We start from the raw sequence: 14841 nt of genomic DNA on the forward strand, positions 1-14841 counted from the left end.
GATGCAGCTTCTTCTGTTGCTCAGAGAGCCGGGTGCCCATGATGTAATCTGAGCCTGTCTGAAGCACGGCAGAAGTAGGGGGTGCTGGAGGCACACCACATGCCACCTCCAGTCTAAAGATTTGATGAAATGCCCCTATTATGATCCGGAGATCCCTGGAGCAAAGCAAGCGGACATCTGATCCTCTCAAGCCTCCCAGAGCCCCAGGGCTGGAGCTCTGCATAATCTCTGCATCTAGCCTCTCTGGAAAGGCAACCTTGGGGACAGAAGAAGCCATGGCTCAGTGCTGGGGGCACAGAAATGGGTAACAAGCAGACAATCTTCACTCCGGAACAGCTGGATGCCTATCAGGTACTGAGAACGGGCCATGTCTCCGGATCTGCCTCAGCTGCTCTGTTTCTCGTGCAGGGCAGGAAGGGCTGCTGCTCCTGGTCAAATGAGGCTTCTCCTCAGGGTGGGGTGGACATGAAACAGGGGTGGGTGGCCAGGTGTGAGGAGGAAGATTCCTGCCCTTCCACAGAAGGCAAGGACTTTTCCCTGGTTGTGCTGCATGCAGGGGAAAGGGGGAGGATACTGTGAAGCAGCCAAAGGTTTATAATAGATGATCCAAAATTGCACAGCATCAAGGAATTCTATACTTGCTGGCTCCCATGCTGGTTTTATGTTTCTTTCATGTTCCAGGATGTCACGTTTTTCACAAGAAAAGAAATTCTGAGGTGAGACCTGCTGCAGTGCAAAATTGCTAGATCCAAAAGTTAAAGTCAGCAGAACCAGCTTTTAGCAGTGTTGTGATAGAAGAAGCTGATTTTCTTCAACTTTTTTCCAAGCTGAAGGGAGTGGAGATTTTTTATTCTAGCTTTGAATTAAATACTGTAGATGCTTGGCACATTTACCCAACATTCTCATTAGGCTGGCATTTGGGAGCTCCATGCAACAGATTAACAAGTATAAGTCAATGTGTGTCTACTCAGAAGTAAGTCCTCGAGAGTTCAGCATACTTTACTCCAAAGTAATGTGCATAGAATTACTGCTGTAATTTAAAAGTAATGCAATTTTAGGATCATTTTGAACATAGATTTACTGGGCAACCCCCCTGCATTCTACAAGGGAACCAAGTACTCTCTTCTGTGGGTAGTTCTTGTTCTTGTGTTTTCTGTCAGTTTCTGTAAAAAGAATGTCAAGGAAAGCAGGTGAAATGGCAACCAGTGCATTTTGATTGGTAGTGCCTGGGAAGCTCTGCTCTGACTGACTCGGGAAGCCCTCTTAGACTCATCCAACAGAGCAAGATCATGTAGGAATTTTTTAGGATTCTGTGTACTTTGCATTTTTTCCCTGTTCTTTCCTGTCCTAGGAATTCAATAAACAGACTGAATGTCTTGACTAAATAAATGATTATTATTCGGAGAGCAAAAGGACAGGACCCAAGGCACATTGGTCAGGACATCAGAGAGAAGAGTGCTTTGATCCGAAGAAGGTCACCCTCCTTTGTAATTTGTTACAAGCTGCATCCAAGAAACACAGCTGGAGAAAACGCTGCTGTTCATGAAACCTAAGTATGAGCATGCTTTCATCTCTGGAATGGAAGCCAAGGCCATAACTGTATCATGAATAAGGCATGCATTATTGATAGAGATGGAAGCCTTTTCAAAACTTTGGCTTCATTGTGCTCTTCCACTTTAACAGATGAATGCTGTAAAAGAGAGACTGCTCATTCCACTGCAAGAACAGCAGAGATAAACATGCAAGGCAAGGGAAAGGCTTTTCCCCTTGCCGCCTCCCTATTTTGGAACTGCCCTTTTTAATGATTTCAGTCCCCAGTGTCCCACATTCAGAGTGACTGATAACACATAAAAAAGTAATAGGACAGCCCATCATACTAACTGCAGAAAGAAGCAACACACTTAGAGCAAAACTTAAAAGTGAGCCGAGGACTGCTGGAAACAGAGCAGGAATAAAAGGATAGAGCTACAGGATTGATACCAGCAGCAGTGAAGTAAGCTGCTAAAGTTGTTTTGACTAGTCTCAGAAACAGGAATCCAGTTCATCCTCTAGTCTTTGGGAAGCTACTCAGGGACTGCCCATCCTAGCCATTTCCCACTGCAAGAAATGGACTATTTTCTAAATTTAAATATGTCCGCGTGCATGCACCCACTCAAAAACAATGCCAACATTCTAGTGCATTTGAGGAATCCTTAGCAGTCAGCAAATCCATTGCCATTCTCCCTCCTCAACAATTTTCTGAGTATAGAAGTCTTGACTTGTATCTCTTCACCATCATTTATGTTCCTCCTCTGGGAGGAGGAAGGGGAAAAAGAGACAGGCTCCCCTCATGCCACATATATATGCATGTGGCCCTCATAATTCTGGGATTGCAGAGCCAAAATTCAGCTACAAAAACATTTTAACAGTACCGTTTTTCTGGTGGGAATGAAAGTGGCAGGTTTGGAGGCAAGCTGCCATTGTATCTACCCTTCCACACTGACAAATTTCAATCATTTTTTTTCGGCTACAATTCACCGCTTTATTTCAGGCCTCCTGTGACCCTCTGAGTTGCAGCCCCCAGCTCTTCAGAGCTTCCCCACTTCTGCTCTAAATAATAGCTGAGCTGTTGAGAGGAACTCTTCTTGTATCTTGCTGATGAATTCCTATTTTCTTGGAAACTTCCATTGGCTGCCAAGTTAAACAGATTCAATAGTTCATGGTCAAGTAATGACTTTATTGACAAGTTGTGCACAATTTTTCTTGACCTCCAACATAATATTGTAAAAACTCTATTACTGGGATGAGGGGGAGGGATTGGAAGAGGCAAAATAGACCAAATGAATGAGACTATAATAGATGACATAGATTGGAAAAATGGACTGAAAAAATAAGTGTAATCTATTGGACAAATGCAAAGTACTTCACTTAGGAAAACAAGCCAAATGCACCAATCTGGGATGGAGGATCTGATCTGGTATTAATACCTACAGGTCTGAAATTGTAATTGCAAGGTGAATATGGAAATAAAAGTTTAGCCTGCATCAATAGGATATGTCTTCCAACTCACAGGAAGTCATGCTTTTGTTCTATAGTACAAGTGTATACATGACCACACACAAGTCAGACAATACTTCAAGTGTGTCCAACTGTGATTCAGAGAAATTTGGATTCAGACAAATATGGATTCCAAAGAAGGGTGTCAAGGTTGACCAAGTGATGGGAAACATCCTATAAGAAGAGGTTAAAGAGAACTGGGGATGTTTAATTTTGAGACAACAGAAGGGGTGGGATATGGTGGTATTTCTGAAGGAGTGTCTTTTAGAGGAAATTCTACAACCCTGGAATTCCTAATTCCTAACCCTGGAATTCAAAACACAGAATAATATTCTTAAATTACAAGAAGAAGCAGAATATTAGAAAAAGCTTGTAAGAGTAAGAGTAATGCAACAACGGAACCACTGACCATAGAGGTGGGGGTCCCCCTTCCCTGGATGTGCTCAAGCAAATATGGGCAGGCATTCTCTGGGCTGCTTTCTTTGGGTTTCCTGCCCTCAGCAAGGAGTTGGCCTCTATGGCCCTGTCCAGCTGTCTGTTTCTAGACATGAAAGCTTAAAATTGCTCCTCTGCCTGCCCATGTTTTCTTCATCTCCTCCATCTTAAGACTTTTAACTGCAGAGACTTCAGGTCTTGACTCTCCTTGGACCATCCTCCCCACCCCTGCTTCTTGTTATATCTTACTTGGCAAAGACGTTTTCCCAAGCTTTGATCCAGGTGTGAGGTTAAGGTTAGACTAACCCTAACCCTAACCGTAACCCTAGGGTAACCCACTTCTGCGCTGTTGCCAAGAAAGCATAGCTAAAGGCTCTCCTGTCACTGCTGTGCTTTGCAAACTCCTGCAAGGTCGAAGCTTTCTTGGTGGGCGCCAATGTTCCCACACATTACTCAGACTGAGAGAGATTTGGCTGATATCCTCTCACTCTGGCTCATAAAAAGTGCGAGACCTGGAGGACAGGCACTCTGAGCCCCAGGCCTGGGTCTGCCAGTTGAAAAGGAAACCTTTCCTCTGCTTCCTTGTAGGTTGTTTGACAAGTACCGTGACTTGGCTCCCCAGTTAGTGCCACAAGATTATACCAAGAAACCCAGCATGAAACTCCCCTACGAACTCATTGGAAGCATGCCGGAGCTAAAGGTACCGGAGGAGCCGAGTCTTCTGCTGCTGGGACAGCTGCTTGCTTGCACCTGTGGTGCAGACCCCCTTTAGCATGTTTGGGATCATATCAGGGTGGAGGGTGGAATGGGGCTGGAAGTGCCATGCTGGTTCTGCCTTACAGGAGGAGATTGTCTCCATGGGGTTTTGGCCTCTGTGGTGGGCTCTGTGCCCAGATGTCGCAAAGCTGTTTACAAGCCCCAGGAGGATTTGATAGGGGAGTTATGGCCACGGTGGTGCTGTGGGACTGACCCTCAGTCAGCCAAGACTGCAAATATTTCAGTGGGGCAGTTCTCCAAACCCCTGGACAAGGAGGATCAGGAAAACTGCAACCTACAAAGAACAATTCTTCCTGGGTAGTTTTTTTTAATTCCCCTTTGCGGGGAGGTGGATTATTTGTATATTCAGCCATGTTTTCCTTGAGGGAGTGGGCTTCTGCAATGCCAATCAGGCCCTACCCTTAAGATACCCCAAAACACCAAAAAAGGCTAAAATTGCTCCCCTCCCCCCCCCCCCCGCCCAAGCAATCTTTGGGACTATATTCAGGGGTGTTTAAGGGTGGAAATGGGAATGGTAGGTGCTCTTAATTTTGAAGAGGAAAAAAAAAACTGCTGCCAGAATTCAGTCACTTGGTACCAAAGTTCGATTGCATGATATCCCGGTGCTGGGAACATGGATGTGCTATCAACTGATGTAGTGCTCTGTGAGGCATCCCATGCAATGTCTTTAATTCTTATTTTAAAATAGTCAAGTGGAGCAAGAAAACTGATGGAGTGTTATCTGATGTAACTTTAAAGCACCTGAGTTGGGGGTTTTTTCCCTCTTCTCTTCTCCTTCCCTTTTATGCTGTGGCATCTAGATCATCAGTCAGTGAACAGACTTACCATTTGTTAGTTTTAACTGACTGGAGCCTGCCAAAATGCCACTTCTGTTGGGATCTGTATAGGTTACTAAACAGGTTTAGGCATTGTGGAAGTCCAAAAATGAAATTATAATTAATCAAGCAGTTAATACTGGAGGCCAATGGTATAAAGGCAATCAAATAGGTGGTTGACAATTTACAGGGAATATAGCACAAAGTTCTAAAGCTAACATGCAAAGCAATCAAATAAGAAGCACTAATATTCTCTGAGGGTTTGGCACATTGCTCCATTAAGCCAAAGGAATCTGAGAATAAAAGAAAATTTACGAGAGACATGATAGCTGGATCCAGGTACATAAAGAAAAGCTACAAGGGGAAAGGGTTAGGAATTCTTTTCTCTGGCCACAGAAACTAGGACCGGAACTAATGGATGTGAGAGGCAGCTACCTAGATTTTGTTTAAATATAAGGAAAAATAATGTTTCTGAACTGGAAAGAGAAAGGAGGGGAGAGAATCTCCCTCTGCTTTGCCGCTTGTGCGCAGAGGTCTGGCCTTGAGGTTCAGGGTTACCTGGATCCTCCAACAGTTGGAAGGAAGGGCAGATAGGGGTGCCTCTCAATCACGGCTTTATTGGTGCTGTTTGGCTGGCTTTGCTGGGTGTGCTCCTGGCTCCCTGAAACCACAATTCTGCTGGAGCAATTCAAAGGTTGGGTCTACTGCTCCCTTTGTCTGATTCTGGATCCTGCTGGTCAGGGGAAGCCAACTGGCTCTTCTAGACCGTGAAACTCAACTCAGCCAGGCTGCTTCTGGGTCCCAGGGAGATGGGGATTCTGAAGTCTAAGCAGGCAACACGCTGCAGCAGTTCGGCTCGGCCGCTGTAAGGCCCAGCAACCTCTTTGGGCTGTACTGCAGGTCCAAGTCAACGGTGGCCCCCGCCCACCACCCCCAACAGGCCACTGCCTGCAAGAGAGTCACACTGGTCTGAAGGCCACTTGGGTGGGGGGCAGGGGGCAGGGTCTGGCCTCAGAGAGATCTGAGCTCAGAGAGATCTCCCTCTGGGATAAGCAGAACGGCGGGCAAGTGAGGAGAAGCTTGGGGCCAGGTGTCCTGCCCAGCCCGGCCTGGCCCGGCCCGGCCCAGCCCTGCTCTGCTCTCCTTCTCCTTCTCCCTCCAGCTGTGCATGGTGATGGGAAAGGGAGAAAAGGAACACAAATTCAAGCAAAGCTCTGGCTCGTGCAGCCAGAGGTGGGGTTTTCCTTCTCATCTGATAAGGGATTCTGCCCTCAAGCACTTGGAAAGGTTATGCTTGGGTCCTTTCTAATAATACGGAATTAGGTTTGATTCCCTGTAGCTGCTAGAGTTGCTGTGCACAGGGTGTGACTGAAGGCAGGGTCGAAGGCACTCTGCTTTCCTTCAAACGATAGGGTCCTTTTCCCAGCTGGACATGACTAAAAAGGGGCATTGCTCCTACAATCAGTTTTGACATCTTGGCTTGACTATAATATTATGTTAGTACAAACCTTAAGCCAGTTGGGGGTATAATCTGGAGGAGGGGAGCAAACCATACACCGTTCAAAGCTTAGTAAATATCACATACTTTATAAAATGTCTGTGTGTGTGTATATGCGCGCATGTGCACTTGTGTTTGTACAGCCTCAATCTACACCTACTTCACTAAAATCAAATTGTCACCCTAACAACTTACTGGTGCCAGAAGCATTAATGAAGAATTAAAATAGCAGAAAAAGACTGTGAAGTTTCCTTGCTCTGCTACCATTTCAGGTTAACAAGTAATGTTGCTGCAAGTAGAGGCCGTGGGTTTCCACTTATGTGTCTTTCTTTGCTTTGGATCACCTCCCAAGCAGAGCAGCAGAGACAGAGGATCAGGGCAGATGTCCTCAGTGCAACTGGGCAGCAAATGCCAGGACAGCCCTCCGCTGCGAGCTGTTCTAGGATCCTAGAGTAGGAAGAGCTTTGGATCCCTAGTCCAGAATAGGAATCCTGATGGACAGCTGCCCAGCTTCTAGTTGGACATATCTAGGGCAGGGGAGCCCATCAACTGTTGGGATCCTGGTTCTACTGTCCAACTGCTCCTACAGGTAACCAGTATTTTCTCATATTCAGCTGAAATCTGCATTCCTGTAACTTAAAGGCATGATTCTGTGTCCTGCACTTCAGAACAAGAGGCAACAGTCTTTTCCAGCCAGAAGTTGGCCTGCTTGGCTCCTGGAAAGCATGTGGGGTTCTTCAGTGGCTGTGAGAAAAGTGTTTCCCTAGGTGGTCCAGGAAATGACCTAGATTAAATAGGAAGCAAGGCTGCCGCTGTGAAACAGATGGGGAAGAAGAAGCCCTTCTCCTGTCTCTGTGCTCTGCCTCCTCCTCCTGCAGGACAATCCCTTCCGCCAGCGAATAGCAGAGGTCTTCTCAGAGGACGGGGAAGGCAACATGACCTTAGATGACTTTTTGGACATGTTCTCAGTGATGAGTGAAATGGCACCTCGTGACCTCAAGGCCTATTATGCCTTCAAAATCTACGGTGAGCTGGCAGGGGCTAGGGGCCGGGGGGGGCGCTATCCACGGGGTGGAACTGCTGGCTTCTCCCAGGGAGATGGTGCAGAGCTCTCCCTCATCATTAGCACCACACCAAGGACACAGTCTCCAGCCAGGAGGACTGTGCTAATGAGCTGGAACTATCAGGGCCACCTTCTTTTTCTTCTTTTTTGCGGCTGGCGATTGCTCTGGGAGTGAGAAGGGCAGGCAGTTGCCAAACTGTCCTAAAAGAGGATCATGGGGGGGAAAAAAGCAGGTGCAGACCGAGAATTCAAGGGATAGGAAAAAGGCTCGTTCACCTGACATGATCTATTAAGGGTTCAGAGATAAGTTCTTGTCTTTAATTGTAAGCTGCCCAGAGTCACCCTCTAGGGGAGATGGGCAGCATATAAATTTAATAATAGATAAAATGAATAATAAATAAATATCACCACCACATCCTCTGCTGGAAAGCTTTCAGGGCTGGATAATGCCCAGGAGTTTGAGTGGAAACTCATAGGCATTCCATGGCTGTTTGCACGGGGATATTCCTAGAAACCCTAGGGAGGCCTTCTTCATTCCCCTTCCCCTTAAGTTGCTGGTTGCCATGAGGCCAGCTGCAGTGCACAGGCAGAGCGAGGCAGCATCTAAGGGAGGTGCTTCCTTCCTTGTGCTGGAGCAAGCTATCCTTTTGGAGATGTTCCACTAAGGGTCAACTGCTTATCCACTTGTGCAGGAGATGGAGGGTGGGAATATCAGGTCCTTTGCTTCAGAGCAAGATGTCTGGGGCCAGCTGAGTCTGGATCTTGGATACTCCCTCCGGCAGAAGGAAGCCATTCGCTTTATCAGGCCCATGGAGTGAGAAGCCTAGGACAGGCAAAGGGATGTTTTTCTCTGGCCAGCTCTAAGAGTTGTGAGTGCTCCCTTAGCAGACTTTAATGATGACAACTATATCTGCAAATCTGACCTGGAGAAGACTGTCAATAAACTGACCCGTAAAGAACTGACCCCAGAGGAGGTGAGCCTGGTGTGTAATAAAGTGATTGATGAAGCTGACTTGGACAACGATGGCAAGTTGTCGCTGGAAGATTTCCAGCACATGATAGTGAGAGCCCCCGACTTCCTCAGGTAAGAGAAACCACCCTGCGCTAGTTTTTCTTTCTTTCTTCCTTTCTTCCTTTCTTCCTTTCCTTTCCTTTCCTTTCCTTTCCTTTCCTTTCCTTTCCTTTCCTTTCCTTTCCTTTCCTTTCCTTTCCTTTCCTTTCCTTTCCTTACCAGTGATCAAGCAAATGATGGTAGAACCCCCCCTCCAAGCCAGCTAGGGCCAGGGAAATCAAGCAGGGTGGGAACACGCAGGGCTTTGCTTGGCAGAACAAGCTCCCAGAGAACAATTAAGCATAAGGGTCATGATGAACAGACTCTGCGGGCCACTGAAATAACTATAGCTTTGAGCTAGCGCCAGGACAAAAACTCTCATGCACGATCCCCACTGAGGGTTCTTGTCTTCTATGCAGAATTTCTATCAACCAAGACAATAGCACTTTTTCTTAGACACATTTGGGGGGCAGTCCTTCTGAATAGTCATGAGGCTAAAACTGTGTTGGCTATTGCTGGGAATTATGGGAGATGAAGCCCACAGGTCTGAAAGTTGCCAAGGTTGGCAAATGCTGCTGGACTCGAGCCCCGAATATTTAGCTTTGTCCTAATGTTTTGTCCTAGTCATGATACTAGTCCTGATTGCTGACTGTTCCTCTCACAAAAGGTCCCAAATAAGTTGTTGTTTGTTTGTTTAACAGCACTTTTCATATTAGAATCTGATCAAAAAACTCACAGACCCTCCAAGAGATGAACCTTTGTAGGTCTTCATAATTCCACTGCTTCCAATGCTGAGCTGAAGCGGGAGCAGATGACACCTGGAGCTCCTCTCAGTTTCAAACAGTTTGAACCCTCTTAATTGCAAGAGAGAAATAAATGCTCTAACAGCTTCCAAAAAGGACGAGGACAACGATTACCTTCCCTCTTAGTACAACATAATGAAATGGGAATGAAATTGAGAGGATAATTTTTTAATTTAATAGTAGGAATACTTTTTGTTTTATTGTTGTAAGTCAGGATTCGTATCTGGAGTATCTTTGCTTTCACCTGTCAAATGGGGTCAAACAATTTCAGACACTGGAAAACTATGCCAAGCACCAGTAACTGCTATTGGCTCAAATCGCTTTGTGTATTATGGGCTCTGTTAGAACTGAGAGGCACTGGCGGAGTCAGACCTCACGCCCTGTGCTCAGCGGAGGACGCTACCGTGAATATGACTGGAACTGGCAAAATGACACCGAAGAGCGGGTCCTGCATGGGGGCCAGTGGCTCCTTCCACCATTAGCGTTCTATATAAGAAAAGCTGCCACACGTCCACGTCCAGCATGCTGTTCCCTTTTGTGGTAAGCAACTGTGTGCAAAAGGGCAGTAAGGCCAAGAAATTGGAGCCTTGGGAGAAGAAAAAGGGGAGGAAACTGTTCTGCCCCACTTGCCTCATGTCATTCTGTACATACCCCCAGTCCTCTGATCTCCCCTCAGCTGCCCAGTCCCTTTAACGGCTGGGACTATTCATTCCACAGCCACCCAAATCCTAAATCCCTTGGCCTATAGCCAAACCAAGGTGTGACCTGATCCAGAGAGAACACAGAGTTCCCCGCAGGTTCAAACCCTAAGTATTAGAACAAAAGTGTAACCATTATCCTCATTAACCCGGGTTTTCATGAATTTAATGTGGGGTGAGGGGAAGAGAGGTATTTCCTTGTTGTTTATTTTATTTTATTTCTTTATTTGTTTATTTATTTAGCAAATGTATATAGCCCCCCATCTCACATGAAGTGACTCTGGGCAGCATACAACAATTAAATAAAACAATAAATACTTAAAAACAAACATTAAAAATATGAAACAATCAATTACTAAAAATACAAACCACCAGGCAAAGGAGACAGCAGATATTAACAACGGAGCCATCTTAAGATGTCACTGGGACCCCCAGGCCTGCTGACATAGCCAGGTCTTGAGGAACTTACGGAACAATAACTACGATGGAGCTAACCTCACTCTGGGGGGGGGGGAGAATGTTTCATAAGGCGGGCGCAAAGAGAAGGCCCACCTCCAGGACCCGCCAAGTGTAAGTCCCTAGCAGACGGGACCCTAACCCTAACCCTAACCCTAACCCTCTCTGCCAGATCTGATGGGGTGGGCAGATGTAATCAGGGAGAGGCGATCACTCAGATAACCTGGTCCCATGCCATGTTGGTCTTTAAAGGTCAAAAACAGCACCTTAAATTGGACCCGGAAGCAGACTGGCAACCAATGCAGCCCACAGAGTAGAGGTGTGATGTGTGTTATTCTGGAAGCACACATAATGGCCTGCGCCACTTCATTCTGCACAAGTTGAACCTTCCGGATACTCTTCAAGGGCAGCCCCATATAGAGCACCTTACAGTAGTCCAGCCTGGAGGTGACTAGGACATGAGTGACTGTGAGCAGGGCCTCCCAGTCCAGGAATGGGTGCAACTGGCACACAGCATGAAGCTGTGCAAAGGTTCTCCTAGCCACAACTGCTACCTCTCCTCGAGAGGAGTCGTGAGTCCAGCAGGACCCCCAGACTGTGCACTGGGTTTGTCTGGAGCAGTGCAACCTCCTCCAGCACCAAAGATGGCATCGTCCTAGCACCCACAGCCACTCCGCCTTGCCAGGGCTCAGTTGTTCCCCATCCAGTCCCTCACAGCCTCCAGGCACCGGGACAAGACGTTCTCAGCGTTGCTTAGCTCGTCAGGGGCAGAGATATATAATTGGTGGGATAAGAAATAAATAAATAAATAATAATAATAATAATAATAATAATAATAATAATAATAATAATAGAAGAAGAAGAAGAGGGGGAGGATCGGGCAGTTTGAGTGCCCTTTGGCCAACATGCCAAAAGTGCAACCGAAGTCCAGTTTTATCCCAAGCCTCCTCCCACAATTCTGTGTAAGCCAGGCTCTCCCATGCGGAGAGTACCTGGCAAGCCAACATGCTGTGGCCTGCATCCCACCCAGGAGGAGTTGCGTGCTGGACACGGACACACACCTAGGAAGTTCAAACAAGAATGACTCTTAGACGTTGCCCTCAAAGAGCTGCTTGGCCTGGGCCTGGGCACCTAGCTGGTTCTTTGTGGCTGGCAACTCCTTCAGAGCAACAGCCAGACACCCAAGAGCAGCTCAAGCAATAATTTAAAGCCAAGGCATCCATTCATCATGAATGGAAGGTATCTTCTTTCACACTGGGCAGGTGGAATTTGGGTTCCTCCCTGCAAGGAGGCAGGGAAAGCAAACAAGCACGCAGAAGGGTTTTTGCTCACTCCCAGCTTGCAAGGCATGGCTGTCCTTGCAGTTAGGAGCATCAACCTGTTGAGTTGGAAGCAGCATTTAGACTACTGGGTCAAAGCATCTGTCTAATCTTATGCATCCCTGATGGACTGCTGTGCAGCAAAGGGAAATTCGTCACCTCCCTATCTTACTGGCTCCATTGCCTAACCACTCTTACTGTTAGGAAGACTTTCCTTACATTCAGTTGGAACCTTCCTTCTTTAACTTAAGACTATTAATTTAATACAGTACAAAAAAGAGCGCAGAGAAGAGCAGCAAAGATGGTGAGGGGCCTGGAAGCTACGTCCTACAAACAGCAGTTAAAGGAACTAGGTCTGTTCAGGCAGAGGGGTGACAGGGTAGCAGTCTTCCCATACATGAAGGAAGGGATATCACAGGGAAGAGGGAGTAGATTTATTCTCCTGAGCACCTGAGGGTAAGACCAGGACCAGTAGGTGGAAGCTTTACTGTGAGAGACCCAAACTTGAATTAAGGAGGACTGTCCAGACTGCGAGAGCCACGAAGCAGTGGAAGAGCCTCCTGGAGTCATGGGAATTCCATCACTGGAGTTTTTCAGGAAAAGACTGGACAGCCCTTTGTCCAGAATGGTCTGAGGATTCCTGCACTGGGCAGGGGGTTAAACTAGAAAACCTCCAGGGTCCCTTGTTGATGAGGATTCTCAGTCATCCAAGTGGAATTGTCTGGAGGTTGAGTCATGGCAACTGGACTTCTTTTCTTTTGGTCTGATACATTTTGCTGCTTATCCAAGCAGCTGCTTGGATAAGCAGCAAAATGTATCAACCCAAAAGAAAAGCAGTCCAGTTGCCTTGGCTCCAGGGTCCCTTCCAACACTAGGATTCCATTCTTTAAATTATGGCTTTGTTTGTGACAACGCTGCAGGTGCCTGACTGCTATTATATCCCCCTTCAGCTTTCTCAAGGCTAAGTACACCCAGCTTCCTTCATCTCACTTCGTAGGATTAAGGTAAGGTTGCCTGAAGTGGAACAAGGCTTGAGGTAGATATGACCAATCCAGAAGAGGATGGAGTTATGTCTTTCCATGATCTGGAAATTATGTTTCTGATGACCCAGGCCAAAACTGCATTTGCTTTTTCCCTTTTTTTGCAACCACATGACACTGCTGAAACATATTAAGCTTGCAATCAATTGTTATTCCAAGATCTGTTTCCCAAGTACTATTGCCAAGCCAAGTATTGCCATTTTGTAACTTTCATCTTATTTATTTTTCCTAAATAAAGAACTTCATACAGGTCTCTGTGAAATTTCACTGTTATTTTCAGCCCACTTTTCCATTACAATAAGATCGTATTTGTGTTTCTTTTTTCTAGAATATTAGCTAGGCACCACCCAGTTTTGCATCACCAGCAAATTTCATAAGCAGTTCCTCCACCCCTCTGCCCATCACCACTAAAACTGTTGAATCTTCTGAGAAGATGGAGAATTGTATGTGTGCACCCTTTGTGGATAGTTTTCAAAACCAGACATGCCATTCAGCCCATACTGACCTAGTTTGCTAGATGCACTCTTCAAAGCAGATGCACGATGGCTCTACCTGGCCACCTGTCTTTAGTCAAGACGGTATCAATGGCTGTTAAAGGTTTGCATTGATGAAAGTCATGAGTCATGCTCTGCACATTTGATGGAGCGTCCCTTCCCAGTGCCCCTTGAACTGAGTCACAAGTGACTCAAGCTGCAAATGACCCATCCGAGCCTGTCCATAGTCTACCTGCTACCAGAGTTCAAAACAGTTGATTATTTTCAATTTAAAATGTACCAATGTGGTGCTATCATTGGCCACTAGATGTCTCCCTCCCAGCGTGTTAGTCAGCTATATAACAACACAGGATTTAAAATCCTCAGTTTAGCTCAGTATCTGTGTATTTGCAATCAGAATCTACAGCATGCTGGTATTTCACTTATGAACATGAAAAATGCCACCAAGTAGACATTTTTATTCATTCCTTAGTTAAACTCTGCAAAACAACAATAAGAGATGAAAATGCCTGAATGTGGTTTGAAGCTCAACATTTGCAGTTTGTAATAGTGAAGGAGGAGTCTACTTGGTGCTAAAGAGTGTGTGGTGCATGGAGAAAGTGTGGTACTAGCACTGGGGAGATCCAGGTTCACTTCTATCCCAGCCATGAAAGCTTGCTGGGTGCCTCTGAGCCAGTTCCTCTCTCTCATGCAACCTACCGCACAGAGTTGTTCTGGGGAAAAAACTGCAGGAGGGAATTCTCTGCATGCTAACTTGAGCTCCTCGAGGAAAAGCAGGATAAAAATCTAACAATTGCCTTTATGAACCACTGTGGCAGAGAAGTAGTAATAGCAATTCCTTATTTGTTTGTGTGTTTGTTTTGAAAAACTATACTGTAACAATTTCTTGGATGTGTCTTCAGTACGGAGTTCATACATTAATGAACTGACAAATCTGCCAATTAAAAAGACTTTACAGCTGCAACGGGCTCCCAGCGTGAGTTCCACACCAAAGAAAAATGCCATAGAAATAGGACTGCACAGGAGAGAGAAGCTTCTGCTCTTATACAGAGCATGGGTGGCACCCTGCCTGCCGAGACCTGCCTTCCATTTATCTAGGTATGTCAAAGAATTCCTGCCCTGGGCAGCGTCCAGACTGGATGATCCCCCAGATCCCTATCAACCCGAACATGGAATGGATTTAATCTGCGCCTTACAATCAAACCCAGCCAGAAAAGATTGCCTTTTTGACAGCCCAGGAGCAAAACCAGCGGAGAGAATGCCTACTGTTGGGCCCTTGCATCTGATGGCTGATGAAAAGCAAGGCGGGTCTGCCAGCAGTGGGTGGGGCCTCAGGAGGAGGAGGAGGAGGAGGCT

The 14841-nt window shown here is 46.3% G+C and overlaps 1 protein-coding gene across 3 annotated transcripts; it reads left to right on the forward strand.

Annotated features, from left to right (window-relative positions):
• The first annotated feature begins 300 nt into the window (after positions 1–300).
• Positions 301–9398, forward strand: CIB3 (calcium and integrin binding family member 3). Of its 3 annotated transcripts, none has more exons than XM_088147689.1 (6): positions 301–351; positions 682–716; positions 4060–4171; positions 7440–7587; positions 8510–8708; positions 9377–9398. In XM_088147689.1, the coding sequence occupies exons 1-6, from the start codon at positions 301–303 to the stop codon at positions 9396–9398; spliced, it is 567 nt and encodes a 188-aa protein (XP_088003815.1). The 3 variants fall into 3 exon arrangements, with proteins under 3 accessions (XP_088003815.1, XP_007439096.1, XP_007439097.1); XM_007439034.1 differs by having other exon boundaries at positions 8513–8708; XM_007439035.1 differs by lacking the exons at positions 682–716; positions 4060–4171 and having other exon boundaries at positions 8513–8708.
• Positions 9399–14841: the final 5443 nt, after the last annotated feature.

Source organism: Python bivittatus, unplaced genomic scaffold, assembly GCF_059951505.1.
Source record: "Python bivittatus isolate LINGU-HERP-01145 unplaced genomic scaffold, Pbiv_v1 ctg000600_np1212, whole genome shotgun sequence".
Taxonomy (NCBI): Eukaryota; Metazoa; Chordata; class Lepidosauria; order Squamata; family Pythonidae; genus Python; species Python bivittatus.

Coding starts and splice junctions, on each gene's coding strand:
- CIB3 (XM_088147689.1), top strand. CDS start 301: ATGGGTAACAAGCAGACAATCTTCACTCCGGAACAGCTGGATGCCTAT. Junction 717..4,059: donor ACAAGAAAAGAAATTCTGAG/GTGAGACCTGCT, acceptor GCTTCCTTGTAG/GTTGTTTGACAAGTACCGTG. Junction 4,172..7,439: donor GAAGCATGCCGGAGCTAAAG/GTACCGGAGGAG, acceptor CTCCTCCTGCAG/GACAATCCCTTCCGCCAGCG.